This window comes from Paroedura picta, chromosome 3 (genome assembly GCF_049243985.1).
Source record: "Paroedura picta isolate Pp20150507F chromosome 3, Ppicta_v3.0, whole genome shotgun sequence".
NCBI classification, from domain to species: Eukaryota; Metazoa; Chordata; class Lepidosauria; order Squamata; family Gekkonidae; genus Paroedura; species Paroedura picta.
In genome coordinates this window covers 149,394,804-149,414,709 of record NC_135371.1, presented here as the reverse complement: position 1 = coordinate 149,414,709, position 19,906 = coordinate 149,394,804, and the positions used below count along the sequence as shown (strand labels likewise).

Here is a 19,906-nt window from a genome sequence, read left to right as displayed (position 1 = left end):
TCCTGGGTCTATTTATTGGACTGAATCCAACTGGCTTTCCCATTGGTCAGAAATGGAGGGGGTGGTCCCCTTTGAGCATGAAAAAGTTTATGGTGGAGATCATTATACCAGCATGGCCAAAAGCCCATATGAGAACTGTAGCAAGAAGGACCTAAGAATGAATGACAGAAGTGAGTGGATCCACCCCAAAGCTGCTACTCCCTGGGAAGTGGTTTGGGGACTAAATGGGTAGTGAGAAGGAAGTGGGCAGGCAGACAAAGTGGTGGAGGGGTATAAGCAAGCAAGATTCCCCATCCTTGTGACTTTGCTTATAGAGAAGCTGCAGCTGCCATCACCATCAGTCCCTCCCTTGACTGCAAGGCAGCAATGTAGAAATCTGGGGAAGCTGAAGGAAGACAGAGGTCATGGACATCTCAGCAGAAACACTGGAGGTCAGTTGGGAAGGAGGAACGGGCAGAGGAATGGTTTCCCAGGAAGCCAACTAGAGAAAGAGGAGTGGGAGCTGATGAGCATGGAGGAGGAAGACTGGGGTGAGCCCCCAACCCCCTTCTTCCACCATGTGAGCCAGTCATGCAGTTAAGCAAGTGCCTGACTGTTGGGTGAGTGATGTAGGCATCTCCCTAAGAGACTGGGGGGTAGTCACTTGTAATTACTGTAAAGGTTAATTTGTGTATGTTTCTCACCCACAATCTGAGCTCTCACAATCTTGATCAAGGAAGCGACATTCCTAGCACAATATACAAAACACACGCGCAAATAAAGACAATGCCTGAGCAAATATTTATCCTTGCATACCACTGTAATTTAATCTTCCAATTCAACCATGGAGAATGGGGACAGTCCTCACGCTACATCAACCAACCAAGATCTGGCAACATGTCCCACCAAATACTGTAAAGAAATCGGTAGGTCTCCTCCCTCAAATGAAGCTCTAGGCCTCTCCTCAGCCTGGCCAGACTGGAAGGAGGGGGGAGGTGTGTCTTGCAGTTAAGAATACAGGAGCAACTGCTCACATTCCTTGACAGTTTGCTCCCTGGGTACAGACTGATCACTAATCTTAAACAAGATGAATTAAAACAACCCTTAAAGGGGAAAAGACACAGCTTACAGGAGCTTTCTGTTTGCATAGGGAGGTGGGGGGGGTTAACTTTCAATGTGTTTCACATCCATTATCACTGTTTTATTTAGGAGCTTTTAAACCATGTTTGCCTGCTTCTAGCATTATCTATGAAGATGTAGCTAATAAATAGCTGAAATTAAAAAATCCTATTTTGTTCACATATCAGTTCACCTACCAGTTCTGTCCCACTGGCAGATCACCTATTCATTCAAAACAAACAGAACTCTTGTGACTCAAAACTGTATTCCAGACATGCTGAGATAAAATTTTGTGTGTCTTTAAGAACCCACAAGACTCATGTTTATTTTTACTGTGAAGATGAACACAAACCATGAGGCTATCTTGTTTATCGACATTTTGTGTTGCTCTTGATTTGAGGGGAACAGGGCACAGTCAACTTATGCCAAGAGATACAGGGTAGAGGAAAGCAGTCACACGAAACATGCACATGGTTAAGAATATCAGAAGAGCCCAGCTGTTCCTTCTCCCCTTTCCCTTCATCACATGGTCCTCTCAACATTCCACTGGCCGAGGAAGGGAAACCTGCCGGCTGCCATTTTGTTTCCTCTAAGGAAAATGGGGTGGAGTGGTTGTTCTGCAGTTGCTTCCATTGGAGTGCTGTTTTTGCTGCTTTGTGCAGCCCCTCCCATAGACATATCGGCTGTCATCCCTAAAGATGGTGAAACTTGCTTTCTCTTCCTCAGGGGGCAAAATGTTGAACCAATAGGCTGTTGGGGCAGACTGTGTGGCCAAAACAGCCCTGGAAAAGGGCCCTTCCTGCTCTCCTGCTGGTGGGCAAGATTATGAATGCTTGCCTGACAGTTCCCATCCAGTGATTGACTGTCCTGAGATGGTGTATTGAGGCCAGACAGTCAAGCCCATGCAGGAGGTACTAAGGCCGGGCATCATACTATCTGCTTCTGTCCAGTGGTATCCTCATTAGCCTGATGAGCTCCTACCCAGCTTGACAGCAATGGGTTCAGGTTGGTGGCAGCAAGCAGGGCCCCAGACTTCTGGGTTGGGCTGCCAACGCCAGATTTGAAAATACCTGTCGATTTGTGGGTGGAGCCTGGGAGAATGAGGTTTAGGGAGGGGAAGGGCCGCCTTTTCCACTATGCCTTCCATAGTGCGTTAAGATCATCTGACGGAAATTTGCTGAAGCTCCTCAGCCCAAAGGACTGGCCTTGACTGGAACGCTCTGCCAAGAAATATCAGTGCCCTGATATTTTATTTATATACAAGGCCTGCAAGACAGAGCCTTGAGGCCCTGATGGAGCAGCAAACAATACTGCCCTCATCATTTTAAACTGAAGGAAGAGCAGTCCTCTGAGGAGCTGCTCCTCCATTTAGAATTTGAGACTAGTTGGGGCCACATTGAATTATAAAAGGTTTTACCATTATATCCTTTGGCCACCTCATGAGAAGGAAGGACTCCCTGGAGAAGAGCCTAATGCTGGGAGCGATCGAGGGCAAAAGAAGAAGGGGACGACAGAGAATGAGGTGGCTGGATGGAGTCACTGAAGCAATAGGTGCAAACTTAAATGGACTCCGGGGAATGGTAGAGGACAGGAAGGCATGGAGGATCATTGTCCATGGGGTTGCGATGGGTCGGACACGACTTCGCACCTAACAACAACAACAACAACAACAACATGTGATTCTATACTTTATTTATGTTTATCTTGTTACCTGCCATGAGCTTCTAGGAAGGGCGACTTATAAGAATAAAGATTTATTTATTTATGAGGCCATGCAGTCCACCCTCCAAAGCCACCATTTTATCAAGAAGTGGAATAAAAGTTTTAAAAGTGATTTATGTAGTCTGGAGAGCAGTTGCAAGACTGGAAGATCTCCAGCCCCTACCTGGAGGCTGGCAACTGTACTTTTGGCTTGGCCTGTTCCTTTCCCTCGCCAGGCAGGGACTGAGGAGTCCATCACCTGGATTTTTTTTTCTAGTGGCTGGAAACCATACCCTCTGGTTTGAAAGACCTCCCAGCCTCTGCAAACTTGGATGCTGAAGATTGCTTCACACATGACATTTTCACTCTGTGGTTTTTTTTTTTTTTGGGGGGGGGGGGGCGGGAACTGGAAATATAACCTATAGAGTAACATACATTTTCCTGGAAGTACTTAACAGTACAGTGCTTAACTTCTGAGATCTGACAGGCTATACCATGCCACATTATGAGATCTGATCGGGTAGTACCGTGCCACCTTTCCTCCTTAACACAGATTCTTGTAGTGAAACGTCAGTTTGTTTTAAAGGAGTACTTTGAATTCAGCAGTATTATCAAATGTTATATTTGTGTACACGTCTTCCTCTTCCCTGTGCGAGTTTTCGGCACATAGGAAAACTGTGATGTGTGATACCCCCTGGAACTGCTTTTACAATATCCTTAAAAAAAAAATTGGTTCCAGATACTCAAGTAGAAAATGCAAGCATAGCATGTCAGATGCCTGTGTAGAAACCACTATGTTTCCTTTCTTGTTTGCTGGATCCTTGGAGGAGGGCAGGATGCTGTTTCCATTGGCTGCAGAGGAAAGGACGCGCAGTAATGGGTTTAAACTACAAGTACAACGATATAGGCTAGATATCAGGAAAAAGTTTTTCACAGTCAGAGTAGTTCAGCAGTGGAATAGGTTGCCTAAGGAGGTGGTGAGCTCCCCCTCGCTGGCAGTCTTCAAGCAAAGGTTGGATACACACTTTTCTTGGATGCTTTGGGCTGATCCTGCGTTGAGCAGGGGGTTGGACTAGATGGCCTGTAGGGCCCCTTCCAACTCTATGATTCTATAATTCTATCTAGTGCATATGCACGTTAATACCTGAGGGGCCAGATGTATATTTTCTATTCTATCTGTACCGTATTACAGTGAAATGGTGTTGCAAGCTCCATTTCAGCTCACATTTCAGCTCCGCCAGGTTTATGGTTGAGGCCAAGGCTAACATCTACGCCCCCCCCCCGGGACCTGGGATTATGGGACCATCAGCACCCCCTCTCCACCTGCTAGTAGGGGGAGGGAGAAGTTGACTAGCCGATCTTGCCATGTTAGCTTGCTAACTAATAATTGTTGGTTGTAGTTGTCGTTAATGGATTTTAATGGATTTTATGGGGGTTTTAGAATGTTGTAACCCGCCACGAGCCGCAAGGGAGTGGCGGGCAATAAATCTAATAATAATAGTAATAGTAATAGTAATAGTAATAGTAATAGTAATAGTAATAGTAATAGTAATAGTAATAATAATAATAATAATAAAACATAAGAGTGAGACATCTACTCTGTTGTCTTGGATCTTTGGTCCAGCTGAACTCCATTTCTTGTTCACTCCCTTTGGTACTGCTGACACTAGAGACTGGAAATTAAGAGGACTCTTCTCATTAAAAAATGTTTTGAATGCAGGGTCCTCTCTGCCTTTGCCATACAAACATCACCCTTGGTTCTATGTGTCCCTCCTCACTCTTGTCAGCTACTGCAGAGACTACCACATTTATCATTATCATTATCATTCGATTTATTACCCGCCACTCCCTTGCGGCTCGGGGTGGGTTACAACATTTTAAACCCCAATAAAATCCATTAAAATCTGTTAACAACAACTACAGTTCCTTATTAGTTAGCAAGCTAACCTGGCAAGATTGGCTAATCAACTAATCAATTTCCCCCTCCTCCTACTAGCAGGTGGAGAGGGGATACTGATGGTACCAATCCTCAATCCCAATCCTAGGTTGTTCACTCTGGGAATGGAGGGATCAACTACCAACTTTCCCCTTAAACTATCAAGTACATACATAGTCTGTAAACCCCTCAGTCTAAGCAAGAGTAAAAAGAAATGTGATAATATAGAGACTTCTAAATGTAAATACCCTGATACTAAGTTATGATAGGCTATTTATTTTTAGAATTGCAAGCATTTAGAAATCATTACCTTGGCAGTTTGGGGGGCATCTACCCTTTTTTCAGCAATTCATGCTCAAGATGGAGTCTAGAGTAACATGGAACCTATTTAGAAAGCCTTTCAGTAAAATAGAGAAAGAACTTCCAAACACCAGAGTTTACTAATATAACTGGGTTTTGTTTTGTTTTTGTTTTTTAGAATGTGGGACAAGGCCTCTTGTGGATGAGATAACAATGGGGAATCGGATTGTAGGTGGACATGATGCTCAGATTGGATCCTGGCCGTGGCAAGTTAGTCTTCAAGTTTACCGATTTGGTTTAGGATATGCCCATATATGTGGTGGATCTTTAATAAATCACAACAGTGTGTTGACAGCAGCACACTGCATTCGGAAATGGAGGTATGTATTCTTCAATTCTATTGTGATTTTTCCCTGTCAATTTTAAATGCAAAGCAAGTGTGATGACAAAACGCAATGATTGAACATGGAAATGTATACGTGTAAAATATTTCATACAGTCTTTTAGGGAGTAGACTTACCCAATGGAGGTTGACTTACCCAAATGGTGTTCTAAAGGCTGCAAAGTCAATTCTGACTGCATAGGCAGAAGTGCCATTACCACAGTGTGGGATGCTCCATGGGTCACTCTACAAAAGTTTATGCTGGAATAAATTTATGTTAGTCTTTAGGGCGCTACTATATTCCTAATTATATTTACATTTGGTTTGGAAAATTATTTAATCCCCTTTAAAACATTGATCGGTTTCAAAAATATGACTTCCAAGTTTCCCAAGTTTCTTAATTCCATGTATAAAGCAAGTTTTCATGCAGGTTCAACTCTCAATGGTTTGGTTGTGAGAATGTTAAGGTATTTCTTTGACTAGAATACTCCCATGCAGATTACCTTTGAAACCCTTTGTTTGAAAAAGCAGTTTGTCACTTGATTGTAGGTCTATGACCACGGATCCCCCTGCCTCACAATTTAAAATTTAGGAACCTAGTTGGTCCAGTGGATATTTGGAGGGGTTCAACCAAATTATGTATTAGAAAAAATTATTTTTGGCCCGTAGATAGATGTTAAGAGCCACTGACAAAAGACAGTGGTTGAAAACGAGTTTTTTCCTCTGGGGCTCATTTTGGCTGTGTACATCTGGCTGTTTACATCAATAAAGAAGTGCTTATTTCTACCATCCTCAGCTTGGTTTCTCTTCTGGGTTCAAGAAACACAAGCATAATGACCTTGTAAGAACCCAATCACTTGATCCTGGCCTTAGTACACAGTGCTAAGTCAATAGACATTAAATTGGATATTGTCTCCAAACTTTCAGAAAACAATTACTGTCTAAATAGACTTTCTAAATGGGTTAATTCTCTTCAGAAAATCCTGATGAATGGCATAGATAGGAATACTAATCATATTGCTAATTATTTGCTGAAGAATGTGAGTTGCTAAGGTTCCAAGCTTGTTTGGGGAGAATTCTTGGGCTGAATTGGAATCAGCATGACCTGTTTATGGAGCTTGCTTTGCTAAAATATTGATTTATTTGCTTATATAATCTGGAGCAAATTTTACCATCTTCTCACCATTTGTCTGGCCCATCCTCTATTGTTTTTGCATAGGTTGTCAAGTTGCTGTTGACTATACAGATATTTTATTCTAATTTATTCCTAGGGATCCAGAGTTTTGGAGGGCTGTGATAGGCTTGCATCATATTTTCAGACATCATTCTCATACTATAAGGAGCCGGGTTAGGGCAATAATTTTCCATTCTGAATTCAACATCTTGACCTTTCAAAATGACATTGCCATATTTAAACTAGCCCGCTCTATCGAGTTCAATATATTTATTCAGCCCATCTGCTTACCTGATGGTCCTCTTGTTATGACTCCAGAAACTCCCTGTTACATAGCTGGATGGGGAAATACAAAAGAGAAAGGTAAATATTTACTTTCTATTCTTTAAGACAATCCGTTCTTAAAAGTAAGATTAAATCCAGCCATTTCAGAAAGCATCCTTATTATAAGTTTATTCCAATGGTAGAACCAGAACAAAAATTATTCAAGGGTAGGGGTACAGAACTTTGTCCTGCACATTAGATTCATGAAAGAGAAATAAATGTACTAATGCTACCACTCTCACCCTAAGTCTTTTTATTTTCCCGATAAATTGAGAGAAGACATATGAATGGTAGAAGTTCAGTCTTATGATATTCATGCCATTCAGCAAAACTCTTAATAACAATAGCAGTTTTTGATGTCATGTTAGTTTCAAGCTATCCATGTGTCTCAAGCTTATATCTATATTATATTAAACTTATAGCAGCACCATTATATTATCAAGCTTTATATTGAAGTGACCTTCCAGGGAAGTCAATCAATTTTTCAAATTCTCAATATGGCTACAGCTGTGGATATTTAAATCTAGAGACTGGAGCCATTAACATACAAACCTGAAAAAGCCACACATTCGCATAAAAAGCTGAAATCTTGAAAAGATCCCTTTGGAGGATTAAACCTTCCCATTATAATAGAAGAAGTGCTTGTATAATTAAAAATGAATGTCCCCTGAGATCCCAGTGCTCATAGTGTAGGTTGCGAGACAACCAGAACAATATTGCCAGACTTCAAACCTTAGTTTCTGTCACTAAAAGGCAGGGGCAGAGCCTTTTCCTGGGCTTTCTTTGCTTACACATCCACCCCTGCTCTCCACTCTCCTGCTGTAGAGGCAAGACTTATCAGATCCAGGAGCCCTGTCATTGATAGCTCAGGCTAGCTTGTTCTCATCAGCTCTGGGAAGCTAAGCAGGGGCTGCCCTGATTAGTACTTGGATGAGAGATAACCACACAGCTATCCTTCCCAGCCATATTCTGTATAATTGTGCCACTTCTGGGGTTTCTTGAAGCCTGGAAAATGTTTCAGGGATTTCTTAATGGTAAAAAGTTGAGAAAGGCTGGCATAAAGTATACCAGTGAGCCAAGATTTGAGAAATGTTCTGACTCATAGCTAAAGCTCTTGTGGTATGTTCAGTCACACTAAAACATCACTTAGATTCCACAGAGAATTTATGTGCACAGAAGGGTTCCCCTGCCCCCATAAATTTTCCCTGTCACAAAGAAGTAGCATTTCCTGCAACATTTTGAGCAGCACAGGAAAAATCTGCTCCATTGACATTTACAGTGGATTCAAGACCATGATATAAGTAGAACCATACATAAAGGTAAAGGTAAAGGTATCCCCTGTGCAAGCACCGAGTCATGTCTGACCCTTGGGGTGACGCCCTCTAGCGTTTTCATGGCAGACTCAATACAGGGTGGTTTGCCAGTGCCTTCCCCAGTCATTACCGTTTACCCCCCAGCAAGCTGGGTACTCATTTTACCGACCTCGGAAGGATGGAAGGCTGAGTCAACCTTGAGCCGGCTGCTGGGATTGAACTCCCAACCTTATGGGCAGAAAGCTTCAGACAGCATATCGCTGCCTTACCACTCTGCGCCACAAGAGGCTCTTTCCTGCAACATTTTGAGCAGCACAGGAAAAATCTGCTCCATTGACATTTACAGTGGATTCAAGACCATGATATAAGTAGAACCATACATACATGACAGCTAAACCTCACGATCCAGAACTTCATTATTTACTGGTGAAGAAAAACCACTAAAAGTAATGATTCAATTCATTCAGGTTTATCAGTACTCTTTAGTTTTTACCCTACCCTTTGTTGCTTTTGATTGTATGCTTTGCATTTACTGGTGCCATAAAGCTCCTACAGCAGTTTGTTAGAGCCATAATTTCCACTTCACAGCATGTACCTGTATTTACTTAAATATTTCTATGCTACCTTTGCAAAAATCTCTCAAGGCAGCTAAGCAAAGAGTCTAAGTTTTTAAAAAATCAACTTAAAGAGAAACAATTTATTCAAAACATTTCAATAATCCTGTGTAAAATTAATAACTTAAAACTTTAAAAGATATCCCTACCATCTTACCCACTGAATTCATTTGTAGCATTTGTAAGCCCATCTGTCTTTCATCACCTGGGACCCAGATCATGTAGCACAAAGTTAAAATCTCCGAACAGCATAATTCAGTACCTGCATGTGTTCGTACAAGCCTCTTGTGGCGCAGAGTGGTAAGGCAGCCATCTGAAAGCTTTGCCCATGAGGCTGGGAGTTCAATCCCAGCAGCCGGCTCAAGGTTGACTCAGCCTTCCATCCTTTCGAGGTCGGTAAAATGAGTACCCAGCTTGCTGGGGGGTAAACGGTAATGACTGGGGAAGGCACTGGCAAACCACCCCGTATTGAGTCTGCCATGAAAACGCTAGAGGGCGTCACCCCAAGGGTCAGAAATGACTCAGTGCTTGCACAGGGGATACCTTTACCTTTACCTTTACCTTTTTATGTGTTCGTACTGGGAAAGACAGTCCTTCAAAGATGCGGGCCTCAGGTTATGAAAGGCTTTAAAAGCAGCACTGAATCCTTAAATTGTACCTGGAAACAAATAAGTAATCAAGGCAAGGACTGTAGAATGAAATAACATCCCTTTGCCTGCCCCCTGGTAACAGATAGAAGGCTGTATTCTGTCCCAATTACAGTTTCGGAATACTCTCCAAGGTCAGCCCCACAAACCAGTAGTAATCAGCATTCCACCCTTACCCATATTTCAAACCCTCACAGATTGAGTAGTGGCTTCAACAGAGCACTATAGGTTCCTGTTGGTCAAGAAAGGCTCTGTCCTTTTAAAAGGTGGGAAGAAGTGAGAGCCTCAGAAACACATGTGGTGGGATAGGAATCCTACAAAAACTCTCCCTCAAGGAGCAGGGAAGAGGCTATAGGGAAAGCACCTCTGAGTCAGGGCCTTGGAAGGCAGCCTGTTCAATTGAGAGAAACTGATTATAATTCAGATAATAGTATCTGAAAAGCACCTTCTCATTCAAGAAAACTCAGGCTGCAACCACAGGAGTCAATTACATATATATGCCACTTGCTTCTGGGACACATCCCTCGCAATCTATGCTATACCCATGAGGGTCATTTGATATAATTTTGCAGGGGGCACTAGCAACACTCAACAGAGACCTCCTGTCAATCATAGTGCTCTGAGTTGTGTGGCACCAACCATTAGGCAGCAGGACATGGCCTGTTTACTAAAGCTCTAACCTTTGAAATGACTCTTAGATCTTATATTGTGGCTTATTTGATTTCTCCAGCATGGAATGGGATATGCACTTGCTCAAGAGTGCCCAGAATTTTTGCATGCTAGCCAGGGTATTGGAGAATGTTAGTTTTCATCATGTTTTTAAATTTTCATTACAGGTAGGCCAAGAGCTATATTACAAGAAGCTCAAGTAGGCATAATTGCAACTGAGAAATGCAATGGCCTGGACTGGTATGCAGGGGCAGTATTTGATGATATGCTTTGTGCTGGCTATGAAGGTGGTGGTATTGACAGCTGCCAGGTAAAATGGAGACAATTCCATTTTAAAACATATTGATAAAACATCCTGTATGCTATACCAGCAAGTCTTAAACTGTAGTAGCCTAAGGATTCCTGTTGTGGTTAACAGTTTTTTATAGCCTCTGAATTCTCCTCCTCCCTCATTGGCACATGTTACACAGCAGACAGCCACTTTTCAAAGCACATGTGACAAGCTGAATATGCATCCTGCAGGCTTCCATCCTCTCATGTCCTTCATGACAAAGACAACAGTGAAACCTTTATCAGCTACACTTTGATAACAGCAAATTTAGGAAAAAAAATTTGGATTGTCCGTACTTGGTATACAAAAAAGAGCCTCTTGTGGCGCAGAGTGGTAAGGCAGCAGATATGCAGTCTGAAAGTTCTGCCCATGAGGCTGGGAGTTCAATCCCAGCAGCCGGCTCAAGGTTGACTCAGCCTTCCATCCTTCCGAGGTTGGTAGAATGAGTACCCAACTTGCTAGGGAGTAAACGGTAATGACTGGGGAAGGGAATGGCAAACCACCCTGTATTGAGTCTGCCATGAAAACGCTGGAGGGCGTCACCCCAAGGGTCAGACATGACTCGGTGCTTGCACAGGGGATACCTTTACCTTTATACTTGGTATACAAGGTCGTGTTTCTGTGCACAGCTGTTTCTATAGATCCTGACCCACCTGCCCAGGGATTGGCTTGAGTTTGGGACAGATTTGCCTTTGGATGAGGGAAATCGCCAAAACTTGTTTTGCCACTTTTTATCTTGCATCCCATCGGTGAGCATCCAGAGTCAACCCCGTGTGGAGGGGGAAATGCACAACAATCACACTAGCATTGTCCCACCCTCGCACCCTCCCTCCCCTCTCTATTTCCTCCTCCAAGTATTTTTTTAATGGCATAGTCCACATTGTTGAGGGACCACAAAACTACTTTGTAAAGGGTAAAATAAAATCTTCTTTAAAGTGCCCATGGTCTTTTTGGGATCAGGCAGGCAAAACACAGTCCCATTTGTGCTTCCTGGAGTTGGGGAATAAATGGGGAAAGGGGAGGCATGTGATGAGCAGCCCTATCTCGATCACACATAATCACTCATCAGGACCAAGTTACCATTTCCAGCCTCTCACACATAAATTGAGTCTGAAACACCATGAATCTCCAAAAGGGATGGGAATGCAGTGTCATTCTGGCATTTCTCCAAGCAATGAGGAAGTGCTAATGTTTTTATTATTGAAAATATTCTGTGTTGTTATCACATAGCAATGCAGAAGTGCCTTTAATTTTTTTCCCCGGAGCTTGGGGGGGGGGGGGGTTGGTTTCAGTCCACGAGAGAACTGCTGTGCAGTGATTGGTGGCTTGCTGTGATTGACAAGCCAAGGAGCGGGGGGGGGGGGAGAAATTAGGCTTGTTTTCCCTTGCAGCCTCGTTGGGAGGCAAAAAGCCGCAACATGGCAGAGGGAAAATGCGGGAGAGGTCTCCCATATGGAGGGCTGCAAATGCTAGGTTTACCATCCCGTGTTTGCAAGCAGGAGACCACGTGCATTTTACCCCTCCATGCGGAAACGGTCTGAGTAGTGGTAGCTCCATGTCCTTCAAAAGGAGAAGCTGATTTCATGCTCTTCCCCTGAGGTAGAAATTTACTGCCTCTCATTTCTAAAAACATTACAAAGTTCTCATACAAGTTGAGGGATCTCTGGAATCAGATTTGAGACACGGTACTAGTGCTGAGTTATGCAGTTGCTTACTATGAAGCCAAATTGAGTTATCTGGTAATACTTACAGTATTAAAATAGTTGGTAGACTGGAATACTGTCTGCTTTATTCATTAATATTACACTGTATTATGAGAACAACTTTTTATAGAACATGTAGCATTCAGCATGGAAATTAGTTAAGCATTTTCCATGATAAAAAGATTTCACAGTAAAATTCAACTGAAAATTAATATTTATAATGCACATGTCATGGAATATGCTTTTGTATGGTCACTGATATTGAAAAATCCAATTATTTCACCCTTTTTGTCTATAAAAATACATTTAATCTCCTACTACTTTTGCTGGTGTCATGGAGCCTTGCAAAAATAGACTAGGGAAGCAAATGGCTTACCTGCAGCTGTTCTTCTTTGACTGGTCATCAATATGCATTCTGACGGGTTTTATGCCTGTGCAGAGCCACAGTTGAGAATCTCTACAATCAGTTGTTAGGCCTAAAAACTTCATCCTACCTGTTGATACAGTTATGACTTTGCATGCCCAGAGGGAAAGAGTTGTGCCTTCCTGCTCAGTCTCTTTCAGCTAAAAATTATGTCACTGTGAGTTATAGACACCTGCTAGAAGGAGAGTAGGCAACTCACCTGCACAGTAATCTAAAGAACAGTATTTACTGATGACCCTTCTTGGGTTGCACCTCTCAGGACGAATCTGACAGAGGACATTTCCGAGCATGTTTGAAGGTCAGGTGATGGCAGTGGTGAAGAATACTTTTGTCTCTCGTACCACTGTGTTAGCTAAATTGCATTCAGGAACATTATTTATGATGGTCTGATCTCTTATGACTCCAAGGGTGGCGTTCCAAACTGTCTTTGAGTTATAACATTCTGTTTGGAGGCCCAATTTATTAGGTAGTAGATGTGTCTCAAAAACGTCAACCATGGTTTATTCCATGGATTCCTTTTGCCTAGTTTTCTCAATCACCCAGGATTCTGGGTGTTGTAAAAACCATTACAGGTGGTTCGGATTCCTGTAGCTCTTGTCTGGTGAGAGAAAGTGGGGAGCTTACAGATTTTGAGAGTATGATTTCACAGTGCTCTGAAAGAGGCAGTGATTCATCTAACTAATTATAAAGAATCTTTCACCAGACAAAGTAATCTAGCCTATTAAGGTCCAGTTTCTAACCTGTCTTTGCTAGGGAAAATAACTGATTGTATGGTGTCAAAGTTGCTTGAGGGGTTTTGAATGATTCGCCTGGCTTTTTAGTTTGGCTTCAGGCCTGGCTATAGTGCAGAGACAGGTTTAGTTGCTTTGGTTGATGCTCTCCATCTTCAAGTAGACAAGGGCAATGCTTTTAAGTCCTACTTGACTGATCTGCTGTTTTTGATATGGCAGAGCACACCTGAGATACCTGGAATCTGGCTTTGGTATTAAAATACTTTTGGACTTTATCTGAATGTATGCAGAAAATGGTTACTGGTGATGTAACTTCTGCAGCATGAGAACATGCACAAGCTCTGCAGAACTCAGTGCTGTTGCTAATTTGACATCTGTGTAAGACCACTGACTAGTATTGACCAAAGCTTTGGAGTGGATTGTCATTGATTATCTTATGGTGCTGCACTGTATATCTCCCTAAATTTTCAGCAGCAGCTGTCTGTCCTTGGACAGTTGGGAAGCTGTAGTCAAGTAGATGAGGAAGAACATGCTAAAGCATTGTCCTGATAAGATGGAGGTGATGCTGGTTAGCAAGACTGAGATTCTGGAGGGAGTTATGCTGCCTATTTTGGATGTAGTGGCTTTGTCATTTAAGAGCTTGGGGATTCTGTTGGATCTAGCCTTTTGCTGAAGAAGCAGGAAACCTCAGTGGTAAAAGTGCCTGTTACCAACTTCTAAGGCATGAACATTATCTCCCCTTTTTTGGATTCAGTTGACCTTTCCATGCCAATCCAAATTACGTAATGTCAGGGCTGGACTACTGCAGCATGCTGTATGTGGGGCTGCCCTCTGAGACCACAGAGAGGCTAGATGGCGCAAAATTATTTATACTATTTGCCAATTTGTTTCCATGCTCAAACCTGCCATGACATGTTACATCTGCAAGAAGGCAAGATATATGTATAGGTGGAAGATATCAGTGTGATGAATATAGACAAGGCCTCTAATGTCCAGAAGCCCACTCTGCCTTCACAAAGGAGCAGGAGAAAAAGGCAGGACAAGATCCTGTTTGAGCTGGAGTCCTGACACCACCTAGAACACATCTGGATGGCAAAATCAGTTTGCCCTTTGTGAGAAAAGGTTGAGAGCACTGGGTGTGTGTAACTTCGAGGAGGGCAAGAGGTGACATAATAGCTGTGTTTAATCAAAGACAAATTAGAAATGTTGAAGAGGAAGCCAGTTTGTTTACCAAAACTTTAGAGACAAGGACTAGGAACAATGGGTTCAAATTACTAGAAAGGAGGTTCCACTTAAATATCAGAAAGCATTTTCTGATGGTGAGGGCTCTTTGTAGGTGGACAATGCTATCTTTGGAAGTTTTTAGGAGAAGATTGGATGAGTACCTATCAGGAGTGTGTGTCTTTAAGTCCCTGAGAGGCGGAGCTAAAGAGGTTCTCCCTTTCAAAGAGTAAATCTTCAATCAGAGATTTAGGCTATTGTTGCAACCAAGTGGCACTGAGGCCAAGCTTGTAAACGGAGAGTAATGACAGCAGCCATAGCCTTTACTCCACAGTCAGTGGCACATTTAAAAGTTACTAACGGCTGTCTGGATAAACATAAAGGGCCATTCCGCACGAGTTCAAAGTAGCAGGAGTGTGGTAAATTGTAATTGATACTAATTTGCAATTATGCACGACGTCACACACAATCTGCCACACTCCTGAAACCGATCAGCAAAAAGCGCTTCGTTGTAGAGCTTAAAGGGAAATCCCAAAAAGTGGATTCACCGTCCGAAAAGCGCTATACTCTTGCAACCAATTTGCAACACTAACGAAAAAGTTCTGTGCGTTACCATTGTTGCAGTTTCAACCCCCTGGCTCTCTCCTCTGATCGTCCGGCCAAGCGATCGCCATTTTTTTTTCTTGGAGCGAGCAGAGAGCAATGAACCGGCGAGCCTTCATTCACCCAGCGAGGCTTCTCCAGCTGCAGTCCCTACACAGAGCTGCTTTAAAGCTCGCCTCAAGTCACAAGCACAACACAAGCCCTGTTTGCTAGTTCCCTTTATTTTCGGCAGAAAATTGCACCCGTGCCCGGGGGGGGTTCACTCGGGGGAGTGTGGCAATGATGAATCGCCAGCTCATACACCACCTGACATCTAGATGGGTCTCTCCGTTGCAACGAATCAACGCAGATTCGTTGCAACGTTTGTTTGTTTTTTTTTTAAACCTGTTCTTAAAGGCAAAGGGGCTTTTTCGGAGCATGGTAACAACCGCCCATTGACTGCTTGTTTGACTGACGGCCAGGGGCGGGACAAAGCACGGCAAATATCGCTTCCTTCCTAGCGATTTTTGCCGAGACCGGGAACCTGTGGGAAACGATTGAAACGTGACTGGATTCCACTACAAAGGCAGGTATGCATAACAATGAATTCCACTATTTAAAATTGCATTGTTTCTTTCCGAAACCAATTTGCCACATTGATCCTGGTGCGGAATGGGCCAAAGCTTTCACCCTAACTACTACCACTATTTCTTGACCTCCAGAGGCTGTTCAAAGAAGGGGGAAATCTCCCATTAAAAGTGCTTCCTCCCCTCAGGGTATGCACATTCCACATGACATTTGGATCCAAATAAATAAATAAATAAATAGATAGATAAATCCAAATAAATAAATAAATTTTCATGGAAGGTTTCCATACTCTAGTTAGCTCTAGATGTTTGTGAACTGTGGCTTTGAGCAGGCTTAAAAGACCCATCAGGGTTACACACAGAGAATATGAAGCAGTAAGTGCATTTCTTTCCATTCAGAACCATTTGGTTTCCATTCAAAATAGACAAGTGGGAATAAAAGATGAGGGAACAGATAGCTGACACAGCTCTTAACACCTGTATGCACAATGCATTTCTATATGCTGGATACTATAGCACAATGTTAAGAGTTGATTTGAATGCTTACTGAGATAGTTTCTAAAACATCCATGGTAAAATTATAGGTAATCCAATCCAACCAAAGTAACCTTAATGTATCTACTTACGTTCGTGTAACATAGCAATTTGTGTTTTGACAATTAACAAGAGGGATAATTAATTGGATCACAATCCCATGTATACTAGAACTTCAGAATATTTCTAATTTTCATATTCCAGGGAGATAGTGGCGGACCACTGATGTGCTATTTCCCAGACCACACCAGGTATTACCTGGTAGGAATCACCAGCTTTGGCATGGGCTGCGGTAAACCAAAATTTCCAGGAATCTATATACGAACAACAACTTATAGAAGTTGGATAAATACACATATTATTCAGTATGACAGAAGTGCCACTGTGAGCATTTCGTGTGTGCTGATCTTCCTAAGGGTGGGTTGGGCAATTTTCCTTCTTGTTCTGTGAAGAGGCACACACTCCGCTATGCTCAAATGACCTTGTATGGATTTTTAAACATTACTATTTTCTGTTAACATAATTAAATATTTTGAACCATCATACTTTGCAGTTATTAGACAAGCTTCTATGCTTGCATGAGTGGAAGGTTTTATGACTGATATTCCCCATCTTTCTCTTCTCACAATTCTCTGCAACTCCCCAAAAGGCATCAAATCATTTGTTGTATGTGAACAGATCCCTCGCTCCACTAGAATTTCTCTAACTTCTTTTGGTATGAGAGTAAGGTAATTTCACTCAATTCACTTGCCTCACTTTAGCCCCCTGTAAGTAGTTTTTTTAAGTTTGTCCATAACTCTAGCAAGATTTTTTTGGGTATCACATACCTTCCACTGGAACAAAACCACAGGATTCAACCTATTTACTCAGATTTATGCTTAGTAAATTTATATATAAAACTCAGTCCATAATGTTAAAATGTAAATTCAAAGCGCAGTTCTTTACTTGCATATGTTTGTTTGATTACATGACAGCCACACTGTTTTGAACAGTACAATGACTTCAGTCATATTTTAAAATGTGAAATGAAAAGTTTTCTTGCATACTTTTCCCTTCATAATTGATAATTTATGAAATTAAAACAAAAACATTGAAGTCTGCATTAGGTGTACAGTGAAGTAATGTGCATGTCACTTGGAAAAAGTTGCCATATTATCTACAGCATCTTTAAATAGGACAGGGTCCTATTAAATAAAAGAGTAAGGCCACCTGGGGAGGAGTTAGGGTGGGCCCTGTCCAGGATAAAAGAGGGCCCAATCAGGAGCCGCGAAGCGGCTACTGATTGGGCCCTCCGAGTGTCCATCCAGGGCCAAGCAGCCAATGAGGAGGCACGCAAAGTGCCTTCCTATTGGCCCCTCACCAGGACAGACCAAAATTCCATTCACCCAGCCCAGTCTGGCTGCCAGTCTGCTCCTGACCACCGCAGGGAGAGGAAGTCAGTAGGGCTGCCAAGGGGGATGAGAACAGAGGCTGTGCCAGCCCTTTTCGCCCCAAGGCTGTCCTGTCATGTCCAACTGCAAATTGCCTCAGAACCCTGACACAGCTGGCAGGAGGCTACAGAGTGCTCCCCCTCCTCCAGGCCTGCTGCGAAGGAGCCTCTGACAGCCCCTGACTGAGGGAAGGAGGCCTTTCCAAGAGCAACGCAGGGGAGCCTGAGGGCCTTCCTTTTGAAGGGGGGGAGGAAATTTCCCCTTCTGCCAAACAGTTGCCTGACAGGGAGGCTACAGAAAAGCCCCTTCTCACTTAAAATACTGCTCTGGCCGGGGGTTAGACACAGCCAAGCCATGTGTCTTTCTTCTTCTTTGCAACTCTCTGCAGATTTGAGGCCACTGCACAGCGTTATTCTGCAGAGGAAGCTGGCTCTTTTGTCTCCTGTTTCATCTGCACAACAACCCTGTGCAGTAGGCCTCAAGTCTTTCAATTCAACAACAACCTGTGTGGGAAGCCTTAAATGTTTCTTCTCAACCACAACCCTGTCCAAAGTAGCCCTTTTTGCCTGGGGAGCTGATCTTTATACTCTGCAGGTGAGCTGTAATTCCAGGAGCTCTCCAGGCCACACCTGTAGGTTGGCTACCCCTGGGTTGGAAATATTCCTGGAGGTTTGGAGGTGGGACTTCAAAATCGTACAATGCCTTCAAATGAGCCATTTTTGCCTGCAGTTGGTAGGGAGTGATGCAGGAGTGTCCCTCCTGGCCTATGGGTTATGGCCAGCCCTTATCAAGCAACTGTTTGTATTCTGGGGCGCAGACAGGCAGACCAGCATCAGTCCTGTGAGTCTGGAAAGTGCAGGAAGATCTAAATAAATATTTACAGCCTGAAACTAAATAAAGAACAAGTAAATGTCTGGAGACACATCGTAACTGGCAAATAACCTAGGCCTGGCAAATAAAAAGACAGTATTAAAAACCTTACTAAGGTCAAGACTGCTGTGCACAGACAGTCTTCCTCTTAGGGTTGCCAACTTCCCTGTGAGGCTCGCTACCCCACCTCCCTCATGGGGAGTCTGCTATGGGGAGAGAAGGGGAAGACGATTGGAAAATACTTTGAGACACCTGAGGCCTGCTGGGTCACTGCGGCCCATTCCCAGTTCTCTGAGATCTCTCACAACCCTACATACCTCACAGGTTGACTATTGTAGAGAGACAAATGGAAAAGGTGTTTGTCAACCGCTTTGAGACTCCTTTGGGTAGTAAGCAATAGGGTACAAAAATCCGTTCTTCTAAGGAGCAACCATGAAAGAAGCATGTGGGCACATAACATTTTACCAACAGTGAAAATATGGGAGACAGAAGGAACAGGGTGGACACCTGTGTACTGTGACTACCCTATGTGTATTAGGGCAGAGGGGCATTTCGGTGAATGTGGCCTAATTCACACAAGAAGGGAAATGACACAGAACTAGGGGGAATTGGTTGCCATGTAATCTTCCCCTAAGAAGAGTCTCCAGTCTGATTTTCCCTTCACATATCTGAGGACATGGCTCTGGAAAGCTCATCTGTAACCACTATGCCACAATTCCCAAAGGTCAGTCCTCTCCCACACTCAACGAACATTCCACACCACAGGTTCTTGACACCCATGGCCTCATTTGCCACCATGCCACCACAACTTCCCACACAACACACATGACAACCCCAAGCCCTTACAGACTGGACAACTCCTCCCCTTCCTCTTCCCACTGCCAAGCTCTAGCGCCCGTTGTATTCTTGGAGACAACGGGCTTTGTCCCTAGTTTAAATAATAAAACATATTTTGCAGTTGAATACAGACAGCATATGTAAAATTGCTGTGTAACATTTCTTCATTCCAAACAGATTATGAGGATCTATAATTGAGTCAGTTTTTGGGTCATCAAAGCTGCAAACATTTACCCACAAATAGCTCCAGTGTCTGAAGAACTGGGGGTTTTATTAGAAAGTTCTATCTTCATTGCTCCCTCTGCTGGTTCTCCTTCTGCAAAACAAATGCAATGTATTTCTCTTGTCGGTACAGGTAGTTAATTTTTAAAAATCCTGATGAAGGTTAAAATAGAATGAAATGTGCTGTCTCCTAGTGTTTTTAAGACTGAACAGCAATGAGAATTAACACCAGCACCACAATGCCCTCACAGTCTGAATTAATGAGTCGGTTTGAGA

The 19,906-nt window shown here is 43.0% G+C and overlaps 1 protein-coding gene across 4 annotated transcripts; it reads left to right on the top strand.

The window, feature by feature from the left end:
• The first annotated feature begins 961 nt into the window (after window positions 1–961).
• On the top strand, window positions 962–17,183 carry TMPRSS12 (transmembrane serine protease 12). Of its 4 annotated transcripts, none has more exons than XM_077328660.1 (5): window positions 962–1,037; window positions 5,214–5,415; window positions 6,689–6,954; window positions 10,326–10,468; window positions 16,476–17,183. In XM_077328660.1, exons 2-5 carry the CDS (start codon window positions 5,249–5,251, stop codon window positions 16,719–16,721), a joined length of 822 nt encoding a protein of 273 aa, XP_077184775.1. In that variant the 5' UTR covers window positions 962–1,037; window positions 5,214–5,248; the 3' UTR covers window positions 16,722–17,183. The 4 variants fall into 4 exon arrangements, with proteins under 4 accessions (XP_077184775.1, XP_077184776.1, XP_077184774.1 ...); XM_077328661.1 differs by lacking the exon at window positions 962–1,037 and adding an exon at window positions 1,041–1,133; XM_077328659.1 differs by lacking the exon at window positions 962–1,037 and adding an exon at window positions 1,657–1,799 and having other exon boundaries at window positions 16,476–17,180.
• Window positions 17,184–19,906: the final 2,723 nt, after the last annotated feature.